The sequence below is a fragment of the Schistocerca nitens genome, chromosome 9 (genome assembly GCF_023898315.1).
Source record: "Schistocerca nitens isolate TAMUIC-IGC-003100 chromosome 9, iqSchNite1.1, whole genome shotgun sequence".
NCBI classification, from domain to species: Eukaryota; Metazoa; Arthropoda; class Insecta; order Orthoptera; family Acrididae; genus Schistocerca; species Schistocerca nitens.
The window spans coordinates 387,594,729-387,610,738 of NC_064622.1; the positions used below are offsets into that span (position 1 = coordinate 387,594,729).

The 16,010-nt window shown below is 41.5% G+C and overlaps 1 protein-coding gene across 1 annotated transcript in view; it reads right to left on the bottom strand.

Annotated features, from left to right (window-relative positions):
- The window catches only part of LOC126203689 (fatty acid synthase-like), a 469,334-nt gene that overhangs the window by 214,603 nt on the left and 238,721 nt on the right, over nucleotides 1-16,010 (bottom strand). The window contains exons 20-22 of the mRNA XM_049938059.1: nucleotides 12,374-12,508; nucleotides 10,030-10,323; nucleotides 9,719-9,909 (exon numbers count right to left, since the gene is read on the bottom strand). Coding sequence (XP_049794016.1) covers nucleotides 9,719-9,909; nucleotides 10,030-10,323; nucleotides 12,374-12,508 — 620 coding nt within the window. The remainder of the gene's footprint in view (nucleotides 1-9,718; nucleotides 9,910-10,029; nucleotides 10,324-12,373; nucleotides 12,509-16,010) is intronic.

The window sequence follows — 16,010 nt, forward strand, 5'->3', positions numbered from 1 at the left end:
TGGATTGCTATTATATCAACTACGTCTTGTTGAAAGACAACAGTTTCTCAGTAGGAAATTTTATTAATGACATGCAAATATACATGAAACCCACACACAAATATTAAATCAATGTGGATTATTAAAGAGTGGTAACAAAAAGGACAAATTAATGTGTACTCCTAAATATTTTGTAAATTCAAGTGTAAGTGCGAGAAAGCAAAAACAGAATTATTCAAGCAAACCTCTCCAAGGAAAGGTAGAAAATCCAGGAGATAAAATGATCTCCACTATAACTTAGGAATTTTTGACATTCTACCCCATTTGCTTTTGAAATGGAACTGAGGAATAACTGATGCTATACCTATACTCTAGTTAGCTGCCTCAACTGGATGACGTGTTTGTTGGTGCTCCACAATTTTTTTACAATTTTGTCTGTTTTAAACTACTGCTGCAGCGTTCATCTTTGGCACATTAGTGTATGAGGTCTCACAAATTCAGCTTAGTAAGAAATCCATGCAATTTACTCGTTTATTAACACTTTGGTTCCAGAAGGCTGCTGGTAATACTTGTATCATATCAGATCCAAAAACTAAAAGAGAATCAGAAGGCTTAGTTTAATGTTATTTGTTTACCATTCTATAAGATATTTCACCAGCTGCAATGCAGCCACATTGTATGTGCTGTTCTCAGGTGGGGGAAGAGTTAGTTGCTGTTCATAAGCAAATGGAAAGCATCCTGACTACTGTCAGGTGATTGGAAGTTGCTGCGAGCAGATGTGCAGGAAGGGATCCTAAAAGTCGTGTACCAGAGATACCAAAAGCTGATTAAAACCTAATGTTGAAAGGAACAATATTGGAGAAGGAAAGTTGCTACTCACCATATAGCGGAGATGCTGACTCATGATAGGCACAACAAAAAGATTCACACAATTATAGCTTTCAGCCAATAAGGCCTTCATCAGCAATAGACACACATACACACACACTTACTCATGCAAACGCAACTTGCACACGCATCTGCAGTCTCAGACAATTGAAACCACATTGCTAGCAGCAGCACCAGAGCATGATTGGAGTGGTGACTGGGTGGGGGTAAGGAGAAGGCTGGGGCAGGAAGGGGGAGGGATAGTACGGTTGGGTTGGTGGACAACGAAGTGCTGCAGGTCAAACGGTGGACAGGGAGGGAAGAAGCAGAAAAGAAGAGAAATAAAAAGACTGGCTGTGGTGGTATGGGAACAGGGAAGGGGCTGGATAGGTAAGGACAGTGATTAATGGAGCTTGAGGCCAGGGGGGTTACAGGAACATCAGGAGAGTTACAGGAATATAGGATATATTGCAGGGAGAGTTCCCACCTCTGCAATTCAGAAAAGCTGGTTTTGTTGGGTAGGATCCACATGGCACAGGATGTGAAGCAGTCATTGAAATTAAGGATATCATGTTTGGCACCGTGTTCAGCAACAGGGTGGACCGCTTGTTTCTTAGGTACAGTTTGTCAGTGGCCATTCATGAGGACAGACAGCTTGTTGATAGTCATTCCTAGATAGAATGCAGCATAGTGGTTGCAGCTTAGCTTGAAGTTCACATGACTGGTTTCACAGGTAACCCTGCCTTTGATGGGGCAGGTGATGTTCATGACTGGACTGGAGTAGGTGGTGGTGGGAGGAGGTATGCAACAGGTCTTGCATCTAGGTCTATCACAGGGATATGAGCCATGGGGCAAGGGGCCTTACTGCTATTGAACTATCTTTCCAGATGCCCTATGGATTCCAAACAACCTCCTTCCTAGTTGCTATGACCAACTATATCCTCACCTGCAATTACTTCTCCTTTAAGGCATTACCAATAAACATATCTGGGGTATGGCTATGGGCACCCACATGGCACCATCATATGTCAACATATTCATGGGCCATCTAGAGGAATCCTTCCTAAAAATCCAGATTCCTAAACCCCTCACCTGGTTGAGATTCATTGATGCCATCTTTACTATCTGGATTGAAGGTGACGACACCATATCCATATTTCTCCAGCACCTCAATAATTTCTCCCCCATTCGCTTCACCTGGTCCTACTCAACCCAACAAGCCACTTTCCTAGATGTTGAACTCCACCTCAACGATGGCTACGTCAGTACCCATGCCCATAACAAACCTACTAACCACCTGTAATACCTCCACTTTGACAGTTGCCACTCATTCCATACCAAGAAGTCCCTTCTGTACAGCCTAGCCACCTGTAGTTGTCGCATCTGCAGTGACAAGCAGTCCCTCAAACTATACCAAGGGTCTCACTGAAGCCTTCACTGACCATAATTATCCTCCCATCCTTGTACAAAAACAAATCTCCCGTGTCTTATCTTTCCAGTATCCCAACGCCTCCCAAAGTCCCACAGTCCAGCCACAAGGAGCATTCCCCTTGTAACTCAGTACCATCCGGGACTGGAGCAAATGAATTACATTCTCCGCATGGCTTCGATTACCTCTCGTCGTGCCCTGAGATGAGAAATGTCTGGACCACTATCCTTCCCACCCCTCCTACAGAAGTATTCCGCCGTCCAACGAACCTACACAATATATTTGTCCATCCTTACACAACTCCTGCTCCCAATCCCTTACCTCATGGCTCATATCCCTTTAATAGACCTAGATGCAAGACCTGTCCCATACATCCTCCAAACACCACCTACTCCAATCTGGACACTATCATCACCTATACCATCAAAGGCAGGGCTACCTGTGAAATCAGTCATGTGATTTACAAGCTAAGTTGCAAATAGTGTGCTGCATTCTATGTAGGCATGACAACCAACAAGTTGTCTGTCCACATGATTGGCGACCGACAAACTATAGCCAAAAAACAAGTGGACCACCCTCTTGTTGAACATGCTGCCAAACATGATATCCCTCATCTCAATGACTGCTTCACATCCTGTGCCATATGGATACTTACCACCATCACCAGGTTTTCTGAATTACACAGGTGGGAACTTTCCCTGCAATACATCCTACATTCCCATAACCCTGCTGGCCTCAACCTGCCAAACAAGTGAGTAACAGCAACACAACATAATACGTAGGTAATTTATCAGACTGAGATAGCTAGAAAATACCAAATGACTGTGAGGAATGAGTCTGAGACACTTTACAGATGCAGCAAAGGAGCTGATAAATGAAAAGAAAAAAGAAGAAAAGTGTTCTAACTCAAGAAACTGTAATTTACTGCTCGAGCAATACATACACATGGAAGACATGATACAATCTAATTAGCAATACACAGGTGGTTGGTGAAGCCTTGTGCTCTGGTCTATACATTCAACAGTTCCAACAGAGGGCACAGCCAGCAGTTACAGCAAAATGAAATTGGTTTAATCAAACATGTGAGGAAGCAGTAAAGGTAGAATAAATGCAAAAGAAATATGGATAAAGAATGTACACAATCAAAACAATTATGAAGAACAACAAAGTAAAACAGAATAGAAAATAAAATGAGAGACAACAAGAATACTGAACGCAGAAAAGAGAAAATATCGGACTTCCATGCTAAAAGAAATTAAGAAGGCAGATCAATGAAAGGATAGCAGATAAATATTATAAATTACTGAGAAAATGAGAAATGGTTGAAGGATGGATCTAATTCATGAAATCCTCCCCACTCCACCAAGGGTGTCTTTCCGCCATCCACCTAACCTTTGTAACCTCTTGGTTCATCCCAATGAAATCCCCAAACCACCTTCCCTACCCTCTGGCTCCTACCCTTGTAACTGCCCCCAGTGTAAAACCTGTCCCATGCACCCTCCCACCACCACCTAATCCCGTCCTGTAACCCGGAAGGTGTACATGATCAAAGGCAGAGCCACGTGTGAAAGCACCCACGTGATTTACCAACTGACCTGCCTATACTGTGAAGCTTTCTATGTGGGAATGACCAGCAACAAACTGTCCATTTGCATGAACGGATACAGGCAGACAGTGTTTGTTGGTAACGAGGATCACCCTTTGGATAAACATGCCTTGGTGCACGGCCAGCACATCTTGGCACAGTGTTACACCGTCTGGGTTATCTGGATACTTCCCACTAACACCAACCTATCAGAACTCTGGAGATGGAAACTTGCCCTTCAATATATCCTCTCTTCCCGTTACCCACCAGGCCTCAACCTCCGCTAATTTCAAGTTGCCGCCGCTCATACCCCACCTGTCATTCAACAACATCTTTGCCTTTGTACTTCCGCCTCGACCAACATCTCTGCCTAACTCTTTGCCTTTACATATGTCTGCTTGTGTCTGTATATGTGCGGATGGATATGTGTGTGTGAGCGAGTGTATACCTGTCCCTTTTTCCCCCTAAGGTAATTCTTTCCGCTCCTGGGATTGGAATGACTCCTTACCCTCTCCCTTAAAACCCGCATCCTTTCGTCTTTCCCTCTCTTTCCCTCTTTCCTGATGAAGGAACCGTGGGTTGCGAAAGCTTGAAGTTTATAACAATTCTACCACAAAGCATAAAAAAAGAAATAAAAAAAAGGAAGAGAAGTTGACTGAAACTGATATCCATTCATAATGAGTATTTTGCAGGTTTGAACTTTTTTGCTTCCATCTGCTACAGAAATTTACAAGATATTCCAACATGTGTCTTTTAAAGCTCTGTGCTTCTGTTTAAAAATGTGCAGTTGAGGTTATCTAAACAGTACAATGAATGACATTGTCGTCAATGTGTCTGCATGGAAATATCACGAAATAACATAGGACACACTGATAGAAATATGGAATGTGTCTTACAATGCCATCAAATATATCTGCATATATGGGCTGGTGCAATGGATAACACACAGCAAGAAGCAGGTGCATGTGGAACCTTGTGAGAGTGTCTGGTACTCATGCTCAAGTATTGTTAAGTGACCTTATGGTTATATTTGAGAACAACATACCATTTTTGTTGAAAAAACTTTTTCCCCTGCACAAGTTTGCTCCTATAGTCCTTTGTGCTTCCAACCACTTCTGTGTTCTTGCCTCTTAGCAAATCTCTTTTAGTTCTTGTATTGCGACTTAAAAATTTTTGACAAACTGCCTATTGGCTTCTGTCTCAGGTTATTCGGCCGACATTCATCTAATGATTTTTCTGATGTTTCGCCAGCACGAGTGGCTGGGATTGTCAAAGCTTCACCCTCCATTGCTGGTGGTGAACTGGAGCCGAGCTCGCGGCCTCAGACTATATGTACCTGGCGCGCCAACGTCCGAGGGCTTCTCCGCGGTCATTTCCGGTGCGGTTCTCCTCTTGCTACCTGCAACGGTCGTTCGCTGCAGTACGGGAAGCCAGGATCCGTTGACCTTAAGGCTTTCCTCTTTCTTGTTCAAACTGTTCGCGTGTTTTTGTATTTCTACAGCTTCTCTGAACAAGCGCGTGTGATAGTGCTTCTCTACAGCCAGAACTTCTGTGTCGGCGTATTTTATTACGTGGTCGGTCTCATTCAGTGCGTGCTCTGCCACGGCCGATTTCTCCACCTGCCCCAACCTGCAATGTCGCTTATGCTCTTTGATCCTGGTGTTGATGGATCGTCCAGTCATACCGACATAAACTTTTCCGCATGTGCATGGTATACGGTATATTCCCGACATTGCAAGTGGGTCTCTTTTCTCCTTCGCCGATCTAAGACACTCTTTGATCTTCCTTGTCGGTTTGAAAATCGTCTTTACGCCATGTTTGCGTAATATACGGCCGATTCTGTCCGTCACTCTGGGAATGTATGGCAGAAAGGCCGTACCCGACATTTCTTTTTCTGGTTCCTTACTTCGCCGAGTGTTTGGCTCTGTTACACTTCTAATATAATTTGTGGAGTACCCATTGCTCCTCAGGACAGTTTCCAGGTGTTGCATTTCTCGTTTGAGGTGTTGCGGTTCACATATTCGTCCTGCTCTCGTTATGAGCGTACTAATCATGCCTCTTTTCTGGCTCGGGTGGTGGTTTGACAGTTTGTGCAGGTATCGGTCCGTGTGTGTCGGTTTTCGATACACGCTGTGTCCCAGGTTTTCGCCGTCCCCTGTGACCAGCACATCAGGAAATGGCAGTTTCTTGTCCTTTTCTACTTCCATGGTAAATGTTATGTTGGCATGGAGGCTGTTCAAGTGTCTTAGGAAGCCACCGAGCTGTTCTTCACCATGGCTTCACACCACGAAAGTGTCATCGACGTACCTGTACCACACCTTATATTTGCAAGTCGCCAAGTCCAGTGCGTGTGCTTCGAATTGTTCCATGAAGAAGTTGGCCACCACTGGACTGAGAGGACTACCCATAGCGATGCCTTCCAGCTGTTCGTAGAAATCGCCATTCCACGTGAAATAGCTCGTGGTGAGACATGCATGGAAGAGCTATCTGATGTCCTGCGGGAAAATGGAACCGATGTGCTCCAAAGCGCCACTGAGTGGCACTTTTGTAAATAACGAAACAACATCAAAGCTTACCAAGATGTCGTTTGGTGCAAGTTTCAGTTTCTTCAGCTTCTCAATGAAATGTCCTGAGTCCTTAATGTATGTGTCGGTCTTCGCCACGTGTGGCTGGAGTAGAGAGGCCAAGTGTTTTGCCAGTTTATATGTCGGTGATCCAGGAGCGCTAACGATCGGTCTCAGTGGAACGTTGTTCTTATGGATCTTGGGTAATCCACACAGCCGAGGTGGTAGGGCTTCTGTGTTGCGCAGGTTTCTCTGTATGTCCGCCGGCAGAGAAGACGCCTGGATTAATCGATTTTTATTCCATGTGATATGCTGCGTCGGATCTGCGCTTAGTTTTCGGTACGTCGTCGGATCTAATACGTCTCGGATCTTTTGCTCATACTCTCCGGTCTTCATTACGACGGTCGCATTCCCCTTATCAGCAGGCAGTACCAATATACTCTTGTCGGCATTGAGATTCTTAATGGCTTGTACCTCTTCTTTCTTTAGGTTGCAAGCTGGTGGTTTTGCTCGGCGCAGTATCCTGGCTGTTTCCGTGCATATTTCCTCTGCCCTTTCACAAGGAAGGGTCCGAATGGCTGCTTCGGTGTTGGCAATGATATCCTCCATAGGTATAGTTCTCGGGGTGATAGTGAAATTCCCTCCTTTTTGAAGAACAGACGATTCCTTTTCAGTCAATTGTCGTTCAGTGAGGTTGACCACTGTGTGTGACATGTCGGGAATCGCCTTGTCGGTCTGCTTCCGGCATCTTTCAAACTTTTTCTTCTGTCGCTCGGTGCAGCGCTCGAGTTCATTTTGCATGCTCCTGTGAGTGATGCTGTCGATCTTGTCACAGTCGTCTCGATGCATTCTGCTACTTAGTTGATAGAAAATGTCCAGAAGCTCCTGATCCGTTCTTGCCAAGTCTCTCCGTGTTGTATGTATTCGCTCATGAAGAAAAGCTCGTTCCATTCTGTCGTAGATACGATGTGCTTGGGCGGTGGTGAATAGGTGCTTACATCTCATTGAGAAGCTGAAGAAACTGAAACTTGGACCAAACGACATCTTGGTCAGCTTTGATGTTGTTTCGTTATTTACGAAAGTGCCACTCAGTTATGCTCTGGAGCACATCGGTTCCATTTTCCCGCAGGACATCAGAAAGCTCTTCCATGCATGTCTCACCACGAGCTATTTCACGTGGACTGGCGATTTCTATGAACAGCTGGAAGGCGTCGCCATGGGTAGTCCTCTCAGTCCAGTGGTGGCCAACTTCTTCATGGAACAATTCGAAGCACAAGCACTGGACTCGGCGACTTGCAAACCTAAGGTGTGGTACAGGTACGTTGATGATACTTTCGTGGTGTGGAGCCATGGTGAAGAACAGCTCAGAGACTTCCTAAGACACTTGAACAGCCTCCATGCCAACATAACATTTACCATGGAAGTAGAAAAGGACAAGAAACTGCCATTTCTAGATGTGCTGGTCACAAGGGACGGCAAAAACCTGGGACACAGCGTGTATCCTAAACCGACACACACGGACCGATACCTGCACAAACTGTCAAACCACCACTCGAGCCAGAAAAGAGGCATGATTAGTACGCTCATAACGAGAGCAGGACGAATATGTGAGCCGCAACACCTCAAACGAGAAATGCAACACCTGGAAACTGTCCTGAGGAGCAATGGGTACTCCACAAATTATATTAGAAGTGTAACAGAGCCAAACACTCGGCGAAGTAAGGAACCAGAAAAAGAAATGTCGGGTACGGCCTTTCTGCCATACATTCCCAGAGTGACGGACAGAATCGGCCGTATATTACGCAAACATGGCGTAAAGACGATTTTCAAACCGACAAGGAAGATCAAAGAGTGTCTTAGATCGGCGAAGGAGAAAAGAGACCCACTTGCAATGTCGGGAATATACCGTATACCTTGCACATGCGGAAAAGTTTATGTCGGTATGACTGGACGATCCATCAACACCAGGATCAAAGAGCATAAGCGACATTGCAGGTTGGGGCAGGTGGAGAAATCGGCCGTGGCAGAGCACGCACTGAATGAGACCGACCACGTAATAAAATTCGTCGACACAGAAGTTCTGGCTGTAGAGAAGCATTATCACATGCGCTTCTTCAGAGAAGCTGTAGAAATACAAAAACACGCGAACAGTTTGAACAAGAAAGAGGAAAGCCTTAAGGTCAACGGATCCTGGCTTCCCGTACTGCAGCGAACGACCGTTGCAGGTATCAAGAGGAGAACCGCACTGGAAATTACCGCGGAGAAGCCCTCGGATGTTGGCGTGCCAGGTGCATATAGTCTGAGGCCGCGAGCTCGGCTCCAGTTCACCAACGGCAATGGAGGGTGAAGCTTTGACAATGTCAGTCACTCGTGCTGGCGAAACATCAGAAAAATCATTAGATGAATGTCGGCCGAAGAACCCGAGACAGAAGCCAATAGGCAGTTTGTCAACAAGTGGCCACGAAAGCCTTAACAATTTTTTAAAATTTTTATGTTTACTATTTATAAACCAACTTCCTACACCTATTCATTTCTCAGTGGCATCATCTACATGTGGTTCCCCATGGACTCAAGTTAACTGTTTTATTATTATTAGCTAGTGGCTAATGGTGGTCCAAATTTATTGGATTTGTTCTGAGTCATGGGAATTCTGTTTCAGGTAGATTATGAAGTGGTGTGATGATTAGTTAAATGGTAGCCCAAGACTACAAACAGATCATTTCACTACTAATAAAACAAACACAATTTTCCTACATGAGACATTTAGTAGGCATGTTACAGTCTCAGAACAAAAAAATGTTACCATAAAATACCAAAATAACAGACTGACACAAGCAAAAAAGTTGAACATTGCAGCATCACAGGAGGTCTCAAAAATAGATTCAAATTGTGGCATGTTATGAGGCAGTCACGAAACATATTTTTTCAAGGCTTGCATCTCTGAAAACTTTACAGAAGTCTTTTTTTCTGCAGAACATATGATTTAATGTGAGGAGGAACTGATAAACCAAAAATATACAGATTTATTCCTGTCTGTGTTTCATCTATCTCTTCATTACAAAGTGAGTTGCACTATGTTTTTTTCAGTGAACAAAAGCCAACAAATGAACACTGAATTCAGAGTTTATTGAAAGGATATAGTGTATCTTATAAGATCATTATACGCTAATCACCAGATTTATGAAGCCTCTTTCTAAATGGTTACATTTACTAACTATTTTTATGTCAATGAAATTTTAAATAATCTTATGTGGTGTCAGAGCTTACTAAGCAGTTAAGCAGTGAGCTACTAACCTGGCGCGAGTGCCTCCAGGTTCCATACGTGTGCAGTTTGTCAGGCCCAGAATACCACTATTGTTATTGCCTTGTGCAACCAAAACAACTTGGTGTTTGCCTTTCTGTATTAAGGACTTTAGTTGTGGCAGCCAAGTGCAGTCATTTCCACTTACATTCACAAACTGAACATCTGTTTGTGGATTGCCCTTCTGATGAATAACACATAAAATTTTGCGACTAGTAAACAGTACAATACGGGTAAAAATAAACCACAATTACAGTAAGAGTATTGATATTACTTAACAAATAAATAAATAAAAATTATTTACCTTTTTCACTACGATCAGATGATCATTTCCACCAGCTATTGCATAATTCATTACAACGGTTATAGATTGCTCTAGATCTCTCAAATCACCATTTAATGTTTCTTTGGAGATAATGAAGCCATTGTCAGCAAGTGCAGCAAGAGCATCTTTCAGATGTTGGGCGTTTCTTCCAAATACTAAACCTGTGCCCAGGACCATCAAGCAATCACTTTCCTCTTTGAGGCTACGTTTCTCAAACTGTACACCTTCTGGTGGATCTGATGAGGGGGGTTCATCAAGAACTGTCAGATTAGCCTAGATGCAAAATAGAATCATGATTATATTAGTAAACATAATATTTGTCAGTAGATATTAATAACATCTAACTAGTGGTAAAATTTCAGATTTCAGTGTTGTTAAATTCTAAATCATAAAAGAACAATTTAAACATCATTAATGTTTGTATAGTGCCTTATGAAACAGTTCCTGAGGTCCTATGTGTGTGTGTGTGTGTGTAAATAGGTAAACAGTGCCAGGGAGGGAGAGAGTGAGAGGGATAGGGAAAGGGTGGGAGGGAGGGAGGGAGAGGGAGAGGGAAGGGGTGGGAGGGAGGAAGGAAAGAAGGGAGGGGGAGGGAGGGGGAAAGAGAGAGAGAGAGAGAGAGAGAGAGAGAGAGAGAGAGAGAGAGAGAGAGAGAGATATAGAGAGAGAGAGATGCAGCCGTGAGAGAGCAGGCGAGAGAGACAGAAAGAGAGAGAGGGACAGAGGGAGACTGACGTTCTGTAAAGCTTTGTAAAACAAGATGAAAAGGAGTGAAAAAGTCATAAAGCAATGAAGCAACAATATCGATTCTTTCCACAGACTGGGTGACAAACTTAACAAAAATAAGAGCAATCACAAAACTGATATCAATAACAAAAATTTCAGACAAGTATGTGAAACATTAATGTTTTATTTTGGATAGTGCACTGAGATGCTGCAATGTTCAACTTTTTTACTTGTGTCATTCTTTATGTCTGGCCAGTAATCACAAATACTACCGTTATGTATTACTTTTGTTTATAGCCTCGAAAGGGTAACTGTCATCCCATTGTGTGATGTTTTCTGAATTTGTGGATAATTGCAATCAGGTAGGTTATATTTCATTACTAAACATCTAATTCACATTCAACAATTAGCATAACTCAGTTGTGGTCAGGTAATTTATGTAATGCTAACAAAGATCATGTCCACATGTCTGACAGTTCATCTATAGAAATAAAATGATCTAGACTACCCTTCTGCACTGAGTAGGACCACAAAACATGTGGTACAAATAACTTAAAGAGTCCCATCCAAAGCCATATATAATATAAATCAAAGACTAAGAAATACATGTGTGATGTCAAAACAGGAAATGCTTGAGTCATTATTTTTCAAAATCTGAGAAAAATATTGATGAAAACACTTATTTATGACTGTAGATGTATAAATATTATGCTCTTACATAGAGATTGAAGAGCAGTATACTGTAAGACTAAATGTGCCTGCCAGAATTACATGTTGTAATGTATGAGAAGCATGATTGCTAGATAATAAGTTTTTGTGCTTGATATCATTTATTTCAGAAGAAAAGAGAACACAATTTATAAACTACAAGAGATGATGAGATGATTCCAGACATGCAGCAAATATTACACATCAAGAAATTTCATTGTCCTTATATCTCAGTCAGACACTCGGCTAATTCATGGGAATAGGTTGCAATGCAACATGTCACAAACTAAAACCATACAAGTGAAAATATTTGCACAACAATAGGCAAAATTCAAAAACCTCCAAGAGAAGTCACAACCAGAAACAAAAAGCTACTGAGCTATGAAGCTCTCTAAAAATGTGAGTGAGGGGAAGCTTCTGTTGAAGAATGAAATTTTACGCCCACACCTTAGTAATAAAGCAGAAAAAAATTAAATTTTGAAGTTTATTGCAGTTACACTGTTGTTTTTGGAGAAAAATAACCATAGTTGTTCCATTTCTCTTCTTGTAAACTATGACTTGTAAGCTATGTAAAGTTTTATTTGTTTAAAGAATATTAGAACATAAGTCTTAAATCAAGCAACAGTTAAACATGAATGCTAGCAAGAATGATCAGCTATAGTAAAGGCTCACAGTAAATTTACATGAAAAAAAGAAAAGAAAAGGAAACCAAAGATATTTACCACTGTTCATATTCTCATGCTTCCTTTTTATGGTTTTATCTCCCAATAGAGAGGCTTTTATTTACTCAAGTCTGAGATACAGTTTTATCTACTTTACAGTGCAGTATGTCAAGCACCAGGTCATGATTATTAGATTCCAATGACATATAAACAGGAATATTTTGTACCTGTATGACAGGAAGATCTGCAAGAATATTTCCAATTTCAGTTGACAAAAATTCATTGCAGTTATCCCCAGGCAGTTCAACAGCCTTCACCTTCCTCACCACTGGATTGTTCTCCAAGGCCACATGGACACTGACCTAAACACATAAGCTTGTCAACACACTAATGTGGTTTCTGTAGTAAATATAAATTAAATGATTTCTCCATTAAATGTGTGAATGAAAGCACCTTACAATAGTTAATATTCTCCTCAAGCTAGATACACAATACATTATTTTTTGTTAAGTGATCATAAATACTACCATACACTGCTCTTAACTAAATTTTGCCATGTTTCTAAGCCAACCTGACTTCTTCAAAACTTAACATTGTCCACATTAACAGTGTATTGGCAAAGATAGGACATTTTATATTCTTGAGTTCTACTTGTCTCTTGGCTCTGAGTGTCATAAATGTAGGCTTTCTCTAACTTGTTTCAGCACTAAATTGGTAATTAAAGAACAATTTTCCAAATGAAGCAAATTTATAGTCTGCTCTGCTTCTGAAGTTTGACCATGAAGCAAAGAAAATATAGTTAAAATATAGCGGAATTCTTGATTAAGAGAGTGCCTGTAAGTTCAATTTAGAGAGGCAGACGAAGCACTGAATGGAACTGAAATCAAACAGTGAAGTTAAGGTTTCTTCACTGCACTTTATACTAAGTTTGTAGAAATTGAATAAACAATAATAATAATAATAATAATAATAATAATAATTGTATTGTCTCTAAGTCATTACAGCAATAGACAAAGTCATACATATAATACAATACAGTACAGTACATGCTATAGAAGGACAGAATTGTTAAGAACTTTACAGTTTAATATCACAGGTCATGAAATCCTTTACATTGTAGAATGGGTTTACAACTAACCAGTCATAAAGTGTTTGTATTGTTGCTCTGGTAAATTTTGTATACCTTGTGGAAGTTTGTTAAATAATTTGTGGCCCATAAGTTCATAACTGTTAACTGATTTTGACAGTCTGTGGTAGGGCGTATAGATAGAGCTGTTTGTCCTAGTGCTGTAACAATGTATATTTGCCCTGCGTTTTACTTTAGGTAAGTTCTTTTTTGTGTAGATTAAAACATAATAAATATATAGGTTTATTACTGTCATGATTTTTTGTTGAGTAAACAAAGGTTTACAATGAGCCTTGTATGGTCAGCCTGTAATTATCCTAATAGCTTTCTTTTGCAGCAATAGTATATCATGCACACAAGTAGAGTTTCCCCATAAAATAATGCCATAGGATATGATGCTTTGGAAAAATGAGTAATAAGATACTCTAACATAATTTTTAAGGTAGACAGTGCATTAATTGCCTTAACAAATAGATTACCCTAGACAATTTACCGCTAATATACTTAATATGTGGATTCCAAGAAAGTTTATCACCCAAATATACCCCCAAAAATTTAACACAACTAGGATCATCTGAAGGAAACTTGTCTTTTAAATTAAATACCATCTGCTGGGTTTTGATTTCATTAAGCAAGAACCCATTTGCTTTAAACCAGAGTGAAGCTTGCTCAATTGTCTCTGTAACACATGTTTTAAGGCTATTAAGATCATTACTGCTGTTCAGAAATGTTGTATCATCAGCATAGAGTACTGTTCTGGATTTGATAAATGAAAGCAGGTCATTTATCGTTATTAGGAAAAGGAAAGGGCCCAGCATGGATCCCTTCGGAACACCTACCTCAACTTGTTCTATACTGGACATTTCTTTCCCAACACAGACGGCTTGCTTACGGTTTTGTATATATAATTATAATGTTGTATGAAATATGTTTCTCATTACTTTCATTTCACGGTTTTCAACATTTCAAACTATCCAATCTCTGTTTCTTACAAAGGAAATGTGAAACCAGAAATCTGATGTGAGAAAGCCATGAATCTGGAACAATTATCAGTGAAAATTTATACCAAATGTGAAATCCAGATATAATTGGTCTGACTCCATTACAGTTTACAATGACACCAGCAACATTCCGGAGAGGTAAAAGATTTAAGCAGAAACACTTTTAAAGAAATTAAGAAATTAAAAAACGTAACTGTATTACTATGTGAGCTAATGCAGTGTGGTTAGCAGTCTAGACTCGCATTCAGGAGTCGATGTTTCAAACCCACGTCCAGCAATCTTCATTTAGATTTTCTGTGATGTCCTGAATCACTTCAGGCAAATACCAGGATGGTCCATTTGAAAGGGCAGGGCTGACTTCCTTCCCCATCCTTCCCTTATCCAATAGGACCAATGACCTTGCTGTTTGCTCCCCTCCCCCAAATCAACCAACCAACCAATAACTATATTGTTAGTCAATACTACTGGTATTTATAGATACTGTTATACAGTTATAATTCTTCTTAGAATCACAAGTTTATGGCACATTTGTTTTGAGAAACTGAGAGATGTTCAGTAAAATATTATAAATAGAAAAAAATAAAACTGCCTATTGGCTTCTGTCTCGGATTCTTCGGCCGACATTGACCTCATGATTTTTCTGATGTTTCGCCAGCAAGAGTGGCTGGCATTGTCAAAGCTTCACCCTCCATTGCCGGTGGTGAACTGGAGCCGAGCTCACGGTCGCAGACTATATGTGCCTGGCGCGCCAACGTCCGAGGGCTTCTCCGCGGTCATTTCCAGTGCGGTTCTCCTCTTGCTACCTGCGACGGTCGTTCGCTGCAGTACGGGAAGCCAGGATCCGTTGACCTTAAGGCTTTCCTCTTTCTTGTTCAAACTGTTCACGTGTTTTTGTATTTCTACAGCTTCTCTGAACAAGCGCGTGTGATAGTGCTTCTCTACAGCCAGAACTTCCGTGTCGGCGAATTTTATTATGTGGTCGGTCTCATTCAGTGCATGCTCCGCCACGGCCAATTTCTCCACCTGCCCCAACCTGCAATGTCGCTTATGCTCTTTGATCCTGGTGTTAATGGATCGTCCAGTCATTCCGACATAAACTTTTCCGCATGTGCATGGTATACGGTATATTACCGACATTGCAAGTGAGTTTCTTTTCTCCTTCGCCGATCTAAGACACTCTTTGATCTTCCTTGTCGGTTTGAAAATCGTCTTTACGCCATGTTTGTGTAATATACGGCCGATTCTGTCCGTCACTCTGGGAATGTATGGCAGAAAGGCCGTACCCGACATTTCTTTTTCTGGTTCCTTACTTCGCCGAGTGTTTGGCTCTGTTACACTTCTAATATAATTTGTGGAGTACCCATTGCTCCTCAGGACAGTTTCCAGGTGTTGCATTTCTCGTTTGAGGTGTTGCGGCTCACATATTCGTCCTGCTCTCGTTATGAGCGTACTAATCAAGCCTCTTTTCTGGCTCAGGTGGTGGTTTGACAGTTTGCGCAGGTATCGGTCCGTGAGTGTCGGTTTTCGATACACGCTGTGTCCCAGGTTTTTGCCGTCCCTTGTGACCAGCACATCTAGAAACGGCAGTTTCTTGTCCTTTTATACTTCCATGGTAAATGTTATGTTGGCATGGAGGCTGTTCAAGTGTCTTAGGAAGTCACTGAGCTGTTCTTCACCATGGCTCCACACCACGAAAGTATCATCGACATACCTGTACCACACCTTAGGTTTGCAAGT